Source organism: Salmo salar, chromosome 11 (genome assembly GCF_965601325.2).
Source record: "Salmo salar chromosome 11, fSalSal1, whole genome shotgun sequence".
Classification (NCBI taxonomy): Eukaryota; Metazoa; Chordata; class Actinopteri; order Salmoniformes; family Salmonidae; genus Salmo; species Salmo salar.
The window spans coordinates 95725696-95739742 of record NC_138301.1 but is presented as its reverse complement, the minus strand read 5'-3'; the positions used below and the strand labels follow the sequence as shown (position 1 = coordinate 95739742).

At 44.8% G+C, this 14047-nt stretch overlaps 1 protein-coding gene across 1 annotated transcript in view; it reads left to right on the top strand.

Moving 5' to 3' along the window:
- ass1 (argininosuccinate synthase 1) overlaps positions 1–14047 on the top strand; it is a 33941-nt gene that overhangs the window by 11480 nt on the left and 8414 nt on the right. Inside the window, exons 7-11 of the mRNA NM_001141064.1 lie at positions 591–661; positions 1005–1035; positions 7802–7892; positions 11215–11299; positions 12484–12548. Coding sequence (NP_001134536.1) covers positions 591–661; positions 1005–1035; positions 7802–7892; positions 11215–11299; positions 12484–12548 — 343 coding nt within the window. The remainder of the gene's footprint in view (positions 1–590; positions 662–1004; positions 1036–7801; positions 7893–11214; positions 11300–12483; positions 12549–14047) is intronic.

Genomic DNA, 14047 nt, shown 5'->3' with positions numbered 1-14047 from the left:
ATATCTACCGCTTATTAGACTTGCTTTCATTGAGAATGACAGATATATAACTCACATTTCTATGTGAATTTTGTTGGCTTGCCCAAAAAGTTACATATTGCAGCTTTAAAAAAAAAAAAACGGTTAGGGATTTTTTTTTTCTTAAATGCAAGATTCCAATGTCATTTAAACATTCACACCCCTAATACACGTTGCCTGACAGTGAGTCTATGATAGGTTCTCTTCATAACATGTTGCCTGGCAGTTTGTCTATGAGGTGGTGTTCTCCACAATGCCCACTAGAGGGGGATCAGGGCCTTTTAGTGAGCTGAAAGTCCCATGTGTGCGTCAGTCACCATTTTATCAAGCTTTTCTCCCTTCCCATGATTTTATTTTACAACGTTGAACTCAAATAAATAATGGAATGACCAGATTTTTAAGACAAATCAACAATCACAATTGTTAAAGAACAGCTGGAGGTGATATGATTGGTTTAACTATTCAGAATTTAGCAGATAAAAATGTATTGCTCAGAGTGGTCTCAGTTGAAGTGTCACCCAGTTAATATACTGTTATCATTGACTCTTCTCTGACCTTTCCATCACCCCTAGAAACATGGCATCCCTGTGCCCGTCACCCGTAAAGCACCCTGGAGCATGGATGCCAACCTCATGCACATCAGGTGAGAAGAACACCAATGATGCTCACAATACTTCCTGGTTAATTTTTTTTTTTTTACAAGAAAAGTTAGTAACTTTCAGGCGTTATTGGCCCTTTTTGGTCATTTGTCTCCCACATTAGCTATATCCTGCAGAGCAGTGCATCCCAACTCCGGTCCTTGAGTACCCCCAACGCCACACATTTTTGTTGTCTCCCCGGACAATGACGCCTGATTCAACTTATCAAGGGCTTGATGATTAGTTGAAAAATAGATTTAGGTGTGCTTAGTTGGGAAACACTGCTGTAGAATGACAAAGGGAATGAATGTGTTCACCAACATACCTTCTCATTGTCTGTTTCAACAGCTACGAGTCTGGAATACTGGAAAATCCCAAGGTAAGATGTTCTGCATGCATGAGCAGGCTGAGGAATCAATCAGGACAATTATGGCCCCTAACATCTCACCATTCATCCCAGTGCCAGATTCAGCAGGTTGTTCATCTCACCTCCTGCTGTCTCTGAATCACAACAGCAAACTTTTCAAGAGTATCAGGATGGATACATAGTGTCAGCTAATCCATGTCATTGACCATACAGTATCTATCACATCCTTTGTCCTCCTACTCATATTCAACATTTCTCTCCATAGTCAACCTGCCTGGTAGTTTATAGATTCTCCCTGTTTCACGTTTTCTTTTTTTTACAGTATAGATTATTGTGTTGTAGTATGTACAAAGCAATAGCTGATAGGAGTAGAGTTGTGAAATAACTTTCCCAAAACGTTTTTCCTGAAATCCTGGTTAGGGGATTCACAGATTTCCTGCTTATTCCCTCCTAAATTCCATGATTTTTCCAACCAGGATTTCTGGAAAACCAGGGGATTTGGGGAAAGTTACTGGAATTTTGCAACCCTAGATTGGAGAGTCTATTGAGATAAAGTTAAGAGGAAGGAAGAGTCCCCCCCCCCCCCCCCAATCTCTTATATTGGCACCAGCACAGACGAACAAACCCTGAGCCCACAGTGAGAGAGAGATAGTTTGATCTCTTCAGGGGTCAGAGGTCAAGGCTGTACACAAAGGTCACCCTTGACGACTCAAACCTCATCCCTCCTTGTTGTCTCTTCTCACCCTAAACCTTGCCGAGCCTGGGAAGAGCCTGGGACACACAGACACTGACTTGTCATCAGAAACGGCTCGCATAATTCCCGATTTCATGGGAGCCGGGGGAAGGGTTAGGGCAGCGCGCCCAGCTGGGCCTCCTGGGTCCCCCCGGCTCTTGGGGGACCATTGTTTCTGGTTGCGCCGCCGCAGGCTGCAACGTGGGAGGGACCCATTTCACCGTGACACCAGAATGTCACCAGTAACAGTAAAGTACAAAGGCGGGCAGACAGATGAGCGTCCCAATGGACGGGGTGTAAGGGAGGCGAGGGGTCCCCCGCTTTTGGATTGGCGGGGCAGGGGCAGAACTGTAACGCAGGCTTTTCTCTCTCCGACGCTCGCCCTGTGGAGAAATTCATCCTGAAAAGAAACGACTCAATAGCATAGCGATGTGTAGTATGACAGTATTGTGTAATTGATTTAATTCATGGTTTTAGTCCCATTTACTTTCACAATGAATTTATCAATGGAATTAAATGCGATGAAATATTTATGGTGGAGGAGATACAAGTGATAAAGGGATTTGAATACATTACTCAGGGCGTGTTATGATCCATTTAAGATTGAACAGACTGTAATAATTCAGTCATTTGCTCCGTTTCTGCTCCCATAGGAGATTATTTGAGATAATACACATTTTCTAAGTACTTTAAACGTTTTACTTTTGATGTGTGTGTCAATTTAAAACCGTTTCAGGCTTCTAAGAAACCTTACTGTAAATTGAATGTACAGCCCAGATGGTAATACTACATCAATGTACTATGTAATTATTAACCTCTTCTCAACATATGCACCCAAACATGACTGTCCGTGAGGAGATATTGAAAAGGTCATCTCAACCTTCTAGTTCTCAGCTGGGCATCTGCCTCCTAGGAGTCCAGTTACCCCCCCCAAGGCCTGAGCAGACTCCCTCCATTCACAGTGCCTCTCCGCCCACCTGTAAACACAATGGCTCCACTCTCCCCACACACAGATTAGGAAATGTCCAAATGGTCGCTCATATGTTCCTTCTGAGATAAGGCAGCCAGGGTCAGGTTGCACTGTGGTTATTACCGTACCACTAGCTGGATTCTCTCCTTTAGCTACACCGCTAGGCTACATTGTCTTTATCCGCTCACATTTGACGTTGTTCTTCTAGCCAGTTTTACTGGATTAGGAGCAACCAGGGGATTAAAGTTTCTGTGAATGATGGAATTTTGATGATGCATATTTTTTTGGAACACATCTCAATTTAAGGACGAGCATTTCAACTCCTTAAAGGTTAAACCCTATGTAACAGATCTACCATTTGCCTTATCGATAACATGTTTTAGCTGCTTTGCTGATCTGATCAAACTTGTATAAATAACGTGAAGCTATTTAACTTGAAAAGGCTAGCTAGTTGTCCTGAAACACAACCCAATATCCTCTGTTCTGTCAGTTGACCGGTCAGGGGCCAGGTCCCTGGGGCAGTGTGACACTCGTCAGCAGTCATTAAAACATCACCTCTGTCTAAATGATAGTCCCTGGCTTTGGCTGGACTTCCCCTGGCCCGGTAGCCCAGTAGGAGTGAATGGCAACGATACTGTGTGGTAAACCCCGAGCCCCTTTGATCAGGCCCTGGGCCCACTGGTATTGACTAAAGAGGTGGTAGCGGAACAGACGGTGTTGTTACACAGAGGAAATGACCCGGCCCATGACGCAGCTGCCTAGGGGGAAGGATGCGTTGGATGGTGTGTGTAGGTGTCTTTTCAAGCACGGAGGGTTAGATTTGTCATGCAACCTTCTCGCCCCTGGGTCAGATTGTTGGGTCTGACCTATTATAGAGCTCTCTGTCAATCTATTTATCTTATAGTTTGTGCTTGTTACTAGTATTGCCTTTTGGGCAAAGCTGTTGGTAGATACTGTAGACAAAAGTTATTCATTGGTCATTTATTGGTCAATTGCACACACGGTTCAACCAAAATTGTACTTCCGCTTCCAACCCCCCTGAAATACACGCATACACAGGTTTTGGAGAGGTGCGGGGGCTACCGCACTGGATACCTGGGGAGCTGTTGTTGTGAGGGGTTAAGTGCCTTGCTCTAGGGCACAACGACAGGCAAAGGCATCTAGGATTTGATACAGCAACCCTCCAGTTGCCAGCTCACTTCCCGCCAGATTTTTCCCGACTGACCCGGGTTTCGAACAGGCCAGCCTCCGGTTGCTGGCTCGCCTCTCTAACCGCTAGGCTACCTGCCGCCCCATGATACAGCCAATGATAATGTTAACCAAATGTAGCTGGGTGTTAAACATAAAACATTGTCCACACAAATCAGATTTAATAGATTCTCAATGTGCCATGTTTTCAAATGGCATTTTAAAGACACGGCCTGACTTTAGACGTGGTGATTTAAGTGTCAGTTCCAAACCAGTGGGCCAGATTTTCTTCCAGCCCCCCCCCCCCCCCCCCCCCCCCACTCTCTCCCCACCTCTGCCTTTTCTTTGGAGGCCACCGGACTCGATTGAAAGGCAATGAGGCAGCTAACGTGTGGAAAGATAGAAATTTACTCACTTTAAGTTCATGCTGCCACAGCCCTCTTTCTGGGGGCCGCATTGAGTGGGACCACAGCAGCACCACAATATGGCAGAACTGGAGAATGGCTGCAAAAGGGAGCTATGCACAGCGACATGATGGCTGAGCTTCACGCCCCATTTGACAGCATTGCTCTCCCTTTCTCTCACTCTCGCTCCATTTCTAAATGTTCCTGTCTTTCGGGGCCAGGGGCTTTGGGACCGGTCCACCTGCGGGGGGCTGGAATTGAAATGCATTGATCTTTAAGCACTGGAAACTATTCCCTCGCTCTTTCCATTTCTCTCTCTCGCTCCCACTTTCAGTCACTCGCGTCTCGTGAGTATACATGTTTGAATTGATATTCCATGTATTTCCTTGTGATGATGTGTCTGTGTTAGAGGTCGACCGATTATGATTTTTCAACACCGATACCGATTATTGGAGGACCAAAAAACCCGATACCGATTAATCGACCGATTTGCTTCTTTTTTTTTACAATTTTTTTATTATAATTTTTTTTCTCCCTTTTTTTCATTTATTTGTAATAATGACAATTACAACAATACTGAATGAACACTTATTTTAACTTAATATAATACATCAATAAAATCAATTTAGCCTCAAATAAATAATGAAACATGTTCAATTTGGTTTAAATAATGTAAAACAAAGTTTTGGAGAAGAAAGTAAAAGTGCAATATGTGCCATGTAAGAAAGCTAACGTTTAAGTGCCTTGCTCAGAACATGGGAACATATGAAAGCTGGTGGTTCCTTTTAACATGAGTCTTCAATATTCCCAGGTAAGAAATTTTAGGTTGTAGTTATTATAGGAATTATAGGACTATTTCTCTCTATACGATTTGTATTTCATATACCTTTGATTATTGGATGTTCTTATAGGCACTTTAGTATTGCCAGTGTAACAGTATAGCTTCCGTACCTCTCCTCGCTCCTACCTGGGCTCGAACCAGGAACACATCGACAACAGCCACCCTCGAAGCAGCATTACCCATGCAGAGCAAGGGGAACAACTACTCCAAGTCTCAGAGTGAGTGATGTTTGAAACGCTATTAGCGCGCACCCGCTAACTAGCTAGCCATTTCACATCGGTTACACCAGCCTAATCTTGGGAGTTGACAGCGCAATGCATTGCGAAGAGCTGCTGGCAAAATGCATGAAAGTGCTGCTTGAATGAATGCTTACGAGCCTGCTGGTGCCTACCATCGCTCAGTTAGACTGCTCTATCAAATCATAGACTTCACATAATAAACACACAGAAATACGAGCCTTTGGTCATTAATATGGTCGAATCCGGAAACTATCATCTCAAACAAAAGTTTTTTCTTTCAGTGAAAGTGGAACCAGTCCGTATTTTATCTAATGGGTGGCATCCCCAAGTTTAAATATTCCTGTTACATTGCACAACCTTCATTGTTATGTCATAATTACGTAAAATTCTGGCAAATTAGTTCACAACGAGCCAGGCAATGAACGCAAGAGCAGTGACACAATTTCATGTTAGCAGGCAATATTAACTAAATATGCAGGATTAAAAAATATATACTTGTATATAGATTTTAAAGCAAGGCATTGATGTTTATGGTTAGGTACATTGGTGCAACGACAGTGCTTTTTTCGCAAATGCGCTTGTTAAATCATCACCCGTTTGTCGAAGTAGGCTGGGATTCGATGAGAAATTAACAGGCATCGCATCGATTATATGCAACGCAGGACACGTTAGATAAACTAGTAATATCATCAACCATGTGTAGTTAACTAGTTATTATGTTAAGATTGATCATTTTTTATAAGATAAGGTTAATGCTAGCTAGCAACTTACCTTGGCTTCTTGCTGCCCACGCGTAACAGGTAGTCAGCCTGCCATGCAGGCTCCTCGTGGAGTGCAATGTAAGGCAGGAGGTTAGAGCGTTGGACTAGTAACCAGAAGGTTGCAAAAACGAATCCCCGAATCCCCCCTGAACAAGGCAGTTAACCCCCGTTCCTAGGCTGTCATTGAAAATAAGAATGTGTTTTTAATCTGACTTGCCTAGTTAAATAAAGGTGTAAAAAAAATATATAGAAATCGGCAAATCGGTGGCAAAAAAAATACAGATTACCGATTGTTATGAAACTTGGTATTGGCCCTAATTAATCGGCCATTCCGATTAATCGGTCGACCTGTAGTCTGTGTAGAGAGTTAAGAAGGATAACGTCTTTATCATATAGTGAACTCTAGCCGGCAGAAACAATACATCTTCATTGGTTAGGATTGTGTAGGCTTTAAACCACTGTAGTAGGTAAGGCAGCTCTGTAGAACACTATAGTAACCACAGAACCATAGTTATCATACCCAGATTAACAGAGCAAGGCCTACTCAGTCTGTTGTTGAAATGAAATCATGCCGTCTTTCTCAGTTCTGTCCCCTTCAATAGTATGCATCAAATGGGTTTTTAAGGGAGTCGTTTTGCCCCACTCCTTCTCTCTCTCGTTTGTCGTCTTCTTGGGCGCTGAGGCAGAAAATAAAAGGGGGAGATGGGAGCCTTCAAAGTCGACGTTGGTGTTTAGTTAAAAGGAAAGAAGCGATTGCACTCGTTCCCCGACATGGGCAATCTCTCTGCGGCTGAGAGCGAGATTAGTTATCGTATGATGATTTTTTTTTCGTCTGGTAAAGGTTTTCATTTAAATGTACCCAGTGGTTATTTTGCATAGTTCCCCTGCAATTTGCCTCAGCTCAGGGGACATTGGCCATCGTCTGGTTGTAATGTGAGGTAATTGGCAGGGGTGTCAGCCCGATTTTTATTTAAGTGCTCAACCACCAACTCCCCCCAACTGGAAAACAACAAACGTCTGTCTCGGCTACTAGAACTTCCTATGGCTCTCAGGGTAGGAGGGGTAGGTTGTTGTTGTGTGGTTCCCATAAAGATTAATTCTTCATCTGAAGAGAAATAAAGGAGAAAATGTCAGTCAGAAAGTCAATTCCAGAAGATGTGGAAAAGCTTATGGGGAGGGGAGGCTGGATGGCAGAATTGGAAGATTTGCCTGCGCCTTTCCAAACAGCCGGCGAATATTGTTTGGCAGTCGCTTGAGTACATCCTGTCATAGTATCAGGTGTTTTGACTTATGAAGTGTCTTCTTTCAGTGGATTGGGGTCGGTCTTTCTCTCTCTCTCTCTCTCTCTCTCTCTTTTTCCAGCTGTATCTCTTCCTCTTCTCTCCACCTCCCTCTGCGGTGAAAGGCCAAGCAGGGAAAAATGAAACTAAATAGAGGAGAAAAATAGGATGTAGATTTTTGTCTTTTTCTCTCGGATCCTGACAGCTTTTGGAGTTTTTTTTTTTTTTCACGCATCATCCCACACCTCCACCTACTATATTTAGGCCCACAGTAGACTGGCTATGTCTGCCATGTTCTCAACTGAATCTCCTAGTACCATACTAAGTGCTGAAATGTGAATGTCATTGTGTGTATATTACAGACCCATGCTCCAGCTGACCTGTACCTGATGACCAAGAGCCCAGAGGACGCCCCCAACAGCCCAGATGTGCTGGAGATCGAGTTCAAAAAAGGTGTGTGCCCGTCTGTCTACATCTCCTCATCCCATGTAGTGGGACTTTTTAGTCCTCTAGTTCAGCTGGGGTTTATGATTCAAAGTCCAGTCCTGACCTGTGTTAGTCTGTTCGTCTTGTCCACCAATGGCTTGGCCATACCCACAGCCCCAGGGCTGCTGTAGACCCTGTGCTACCCTGCCTTTCCCTGGCTGTGTTTATCACTCTGACCACCCAGACCTAGGACAGCCCAGCCCCACAACCCGAAGCAGACTGTCTAAACTAAAGCAGCCTGCCTGGGGGCATGGAGGGGCCGGAAGCGTTAAGCCAGCTAATACAATTGACTGAGGGAAGCCCAGGAAAGTGTCACATTTGCACAGTTGCCGAAAAGAGGCACACATCCCAGCCTGGGGCCAGAAGCAGAAGTCCCTCTAATCGAGATCCTAGTCACAAGTGTCCGTGTGTATAAATGTATAGATGGGGGGGGCTACAGGCCACTGAGGCCTGATGGGACTTCAAAAGACATGGCAGGACATTAGCCTCTGATCATGGTGATGACCAGTGACAGTTTTATGACATTGCTACTACACTGAAGCAGTTCAGAGAGGAATAGAAGAGAAAGGCGGTTTCAACTGTGATTTACGTTTGTATCTGTGTGCTGATTTATGCAACTTTGAAGGTTTGTGGGGTTTATTTGAGAGTCATATCTGAAATAAGTGAAATTGGAGGGAGAGGGGCAATGATAAAGTTTATAGACAACTGTTAAATCTTCATTTGAAGGAAGGTTTAAACAACTTTTTTTAACTGGTAATAGGAATCTGAAACTGTGACGTCATCGTATAACCTGGTTTCACCTCGGCCCTTTGCTCATTTGCAATCAGTTTTCATCGTTTTTTTTTCTCTCCCCTTATTGAGTGACGATGACAAAAGCTGTTTTAGTGGCTCACACAAAGGCTTCAGCTTACTCCTCCTCCTCAAGCACAAGATCAGCACAAGAATGTTTCCATCTTTTCATCTCCCACCAGTCCTTTTTTCACCGGGCTTTCTCACTGATTAAAAAGATAAACTCAACTTTTTTTCATCAGCAGCAGTTTCCCCCTTCTTTCTGTCTTTTTTTATCCCTCTTCCTTTCATTGAAAGAGGGGGGAAAGGAAAAAGAGAGAGGAAAAATTTAAAGCAGTAATTTTTCCTACAACTGTGTCTGCTGTCCCATTGTTTGCACTGTTCACTTCAGCGCTGAAGAAAAGGGCAGGCAGGGAAAAGAAAGGCCCAGTGAATGATAGACCCGGCGAGATGGAGGAGAGGAGGACGAGAGGCCGGGCCCGGCTCCCGCATTCACACCCTCACTTAATTTATTTGAACTTTTAATCTAATTATTAACTATTTGGGGGATCAGGGGGCTTTGTCGGAGCGCTATCCGTGTGCCCTCTCCGGCTCTGGGAGTTTTCCTCAGGGGCCAAAGTGACAAAGCCCTTGTCTAAAAATATTTTGTCAAGTCCTTTACGTGTCATTCGAACAGGGCTTACATTTGGGCCCATTGAAATGCAACCAGGAGTGCTGCTTTTTTACCGGGACTTGATTGGCAACTGCAAGCATGCTAAATGCTAATGAGCGCTGGATGGATAGGGGAGTGACTATCTGCAGATTTATTTTTCTTTCTTCTATCCTTCGTGTGTCTTCAAAAGCTCTTTTAGCCCCCCACCTCCCCCTCCCCCACCCATGTCCCAGTCTATTGCACCTCCTCCACCTTTGACCTCTGCGTTGCTCATTTTAACCTATGAATACTATGAATAAGCAAGTAAATGACAGTGATTTATTCCATGGCCAGTTTATTAGGTACACCACCCCTTTGATGAAGATGGTTCGCTCCTACAGACAGTAAGTCACATGGCCATGGCTTGCTATATAAAGCAGGCAGACAGGCACCGAGGCATTCGGTTACTGTTCAATTTAAACATTATTATGGGCAAAACAAGTGACCTAAGCGACTTTGAGCATGTTATGATCGTCGGTGCGGCGGTTCCAGTATCTCAGAAACCGTCGGCGTCTTGGGCTTTTCACGCACGACAGTGTCTAGGGTTTACCGAGAATGCTGCGACAAACAAAAAACTTCCAGTCACCGGCAGTCCTGTGGGTGAAAACAGCTCGTTGATGAGAGGATGAAGAAGGGCAAGAATCGTGCAAGCTAAGAGGCGAATAACGGCTCAGTACAATAGTGATGTGCAGAACATCTCAGAACGCATCTCGTTGGTCCTCGTCACGGATGGATTATTATAGCAGACGACCACACCGGGTTCCACTCCTCTCAGCTAAAAACAAGAAGAAGCGGCTCCAGTGGACACCGGATCATCAACACGGGACAACTGAGCAGTAGAAAAACATAGCCTGGTCTGACGAATCCCGGTTCCTGTTGGATCATGCTGATGGCAGAGCCAGGATTTGGCGTAAGCAGCATGAGTCCATGGCCCTATCCTGCCTGGTGTCAACTATACAGGCTGGTGGTGTAATGGTGAGAGAAATGTTTTCCTGGAACACGTTAGCTCCCTTGATACCAATTGAGCAACATTTCCATGGAGAATCCAGACGAATTCAGGCAGTTCTGGAGGCAAAGGGGGGGTCCGAATCAGTACTAGATGGTACCCAATAAACTGGCTTTAGTGTGTTTTGGTAGAGAAAGTTGGGGATGGAGATTAATTGGGGAGCACCTAGGCGTGTGTGTGTGCTTAGGAATGGTCAATGCATTCCTAATAATGCGCACACACACATTCACTCATACCGCAGTGCGAGGCTATTGGTAGAAAAGATATGGGTGACTCAAAGCCCGGGTGTGTAATTAAATTAGGAAAGGCCTGTCTGGGATTTCACAGCCTTCAAATGAGCAGGGCTTTTGAATGTATTAGTACTTCTCACCACATCCCATTGAAGTATTCTACCATTAACACCCCTTACCCTCCCTCCCTCCCTCCATATTCCCCCACATCCAAATCTCCCTCTCTCCACTCCCTCACTCTTTTCATGGCCTCTCCCATCTCCCTTGTGAACTGTGTTCAGTGCCTGGGAATCAATCAGTCTCTTCACTTTGTTTGTTTTTAGTGAACATTAAACAAATAGGTGGAAATGTAGTAACAATTTTGGCCATATATATTGACTCAGTCAGATTCATAAATACAGCTCCTGTCCAAATCCAAAATTTGCTCAATGTGACGAGATCAGATTTGAAACTGTAAGAGAACAATATTGTTAACCTGAATGACCTACTGTAGTACAGTATTATGATGATGCAGTATCTCTCCAGGCTGTTGCCGTAACTGACTGTCTGACTGTTCCATTCCAACCCACACAGGTGTGCCCATCAAGGTGACCCACATCAAGGAGGGGAAGTCGAAGGACACACCGCTGGACATCTTCTCTTACCTCAATGAGATTGGGTGAGTCGGACTTTCTCTTACCTCAATTAGATTGGGCGAGTTGGACTTTCTCTTACCTCAATGAGATGGGGCGAGTCGGACTTTCTCTTACCTCAATGAGATGGGGCGAGTCGGACTTTCTCTTACCTCAATGAGATGGGGCGAGTCGGACTTTCTCTTACCTCAATGAGATGGGGCGAGTCGGACTTTCTCTTACCTCAATGAGATGGGGCGAGTCGGACTTTCTCTTACCTCAATGAGATGGGGCGAGTCGGACTTTCTCTTACCTCAATGAGATGGGGCGAGTCGGACTTTCTCTTACCTCAATGAGATGGGGCGAGTCGGACTTTCTCTTACCTCAATGAGATGGGGCCCGTCGACTTTCTCTTACCTCAATGAGATGGGGCGAGTCGGACTTTCTCTTACCTCAATGAGATGGGGCGAGTCGGACTTTCTCTTACCTCAATGAGATGGGGCGAGTCGGACTTTCTCTTACCTCAATGAGATGGGGCGAGTCGGACTTTCTCTTACCTCAATGAGATGGGGCGAGTCGGACTTTCTCTTACCTCAATGAGATGGGGCGAGTCGGACTTTCTCTTACCTCAATGAGATGGGGCGAGTCGGACTTTCTCTTACCTCAATGAGATGGGGCGAGTCGGACTTTCTCTTACCTCAATGAGATGGGGCGAGTCGGACTTTCTCTTACCTCAATGAGATGGGGCGAGTCGGACTTTCTCTTACCTCAATGAGATGGGGCGAGTCGGACTTTCTCTTACCTCAATGAGATGGGGCGAGTCGGACTTTCTCTTACCTCAATGAGATGGGGCGAGTCGGACTTTCTCTTACCTCAATGAGATGGGGCGAGTCGGACTTTCTCTTACCTCAATGAGATGGGGCGAGTCTGACTTTCTCTTACCTCAATGAGATGGGGCGAGTCGGACTTTCTCTTACCTCAATGAGATGGGGCGAGTCGGACTTTCTCTTACCTCAATGAGATGGGGTTAGTCTGACAATCAGTAGGGAGAGCCAAACTGTGAATGAGAATCCTTTATTGGCTGCATGGAACCACCATTAGAGGGCAGTGTGTAAACTCTTACTGCAGTGTTTTCAGCAAAGTGTGGATGTTTGCAGGTGAGAATACAGAAATATTGACTACTGTTCTTTGGTGAGTAAGAATTCCATTGTGGTTTCCATTGTGGTCTCAGAGGGAGGCATGGAGTTGGGAGGATCGACATCGTGGAGAATCGCTTCATCGGCATGAAGTCCAGAGGTAAGGCAGTGACGAGGTGTAATGAGAGAGAGCCCAAAAGGATAAAGAGAAGAGCTCCTGAGAGAATAAAGATGAATTGAATTGAGAAAAAAAAAATGTATACTGTATCAATAGCTTTGGTTAAAATGTACTTCCCTTTTATAGAGATTTTAGATTTATAGATAAGCTAGCACAAAGACATACAGTACCTACTCCACCATAAGTGCCAACACTTCCATGTCCTATCCATTTGTAAAGCTTCCTGTCACATCTAGTGCTTTCAGGCAATTGCAGTCATTTTATGTCAGTGCTAAAAGGGAACACTTGCTATTCCACTTGCATAAAAGTGTTGTGGAGGAAAAGCAAGACCATGAACAAACACAGCATTATGTGCCTCTCTTTCCTTTCAGAGGAAATGTTTTTCTCTTGTTCACCTGTAAACTGAGGGTCTGATGTGACCCACATTCACTTTCACATGCAGAAAGCCTTCACATTTCTCTTTTTTCAGCCTCCCACACACAGACACACGCTGTTGTTCACAGATACACACACACACTCCATCTCAGCAGTCAGCCACTCCTCCGCATGACTTCTAATTCCCCTCTCTCCGTCAACAGAGCTTCTCAGAAACCTCCTTATTTCTGCATGCTTAAGGGCCGTGAGGGGCCAAGATGTTTGTGGCACCGTGTCCCATGTCAGACAGCACGTCACTGACTCCCTCAGTGGCCCCGGCCTCCTGCCACACTGCATTTCTACTCCTCACAATAACCTGACCAGCAAATTGACTCGCCAACACACTCCGCCTCTGGCGTAGTGGCAGGTAGAAATTGAAAAATGGGAAGCCCACTTTTCTCCCTCTTGGCTGCACAAAAGATCAAAGCTCATCTTTTCTACAGAAATGGGAAAGGAGGAGTGTGAGGTTTGACGGCAGTGAATAACTAGTAAAGATTGTGTGTTGACGGCAGGGGGAGAAGGGGGGTTTGCACAAAAGATGCCAGGGAGGATTGACTAGTTGACAGACTGAATGTGTCATTTATTTGTATGTCTTGGGGGGGGGTTGGGGTCAAGAAGGCGGGGCATGGAAATGGTTGTCAAGAATGTTGTCAGTTCTCGACAAAACATTCACTGGTGTATGTAAGTGGTGTACACCTGTCAACCCTTGTCTGAGCTCTGAACTCTCCACTGTGACGAACCATGTTGTGCTGAGGATCTGTAGAAAACGTTATGGTGATGATTAACTGGTTTGATTGATATATTATTGAAAGAAATTTGATTTGTTTTTGGGGGGGGGAAATTATCTTGCTGTTTTTCAGACATTTTAGAATATCAGACAAATGTTTTCTTTTTCGTATTTCAGGAATTTAGGCCTAGTTGAATTCAAGAACTACAATTCTGAAGTGTGTGTGTGTTTTGATTCTTGATCAGAGGAACATCAGGAAGCAGGCTTAATGTGTGTGTTTGTGCCTGCATTCGTGGGCTGTACGCCCAAAGGGGTGCCCAGGCTCAGCCCAGGTGGGGTT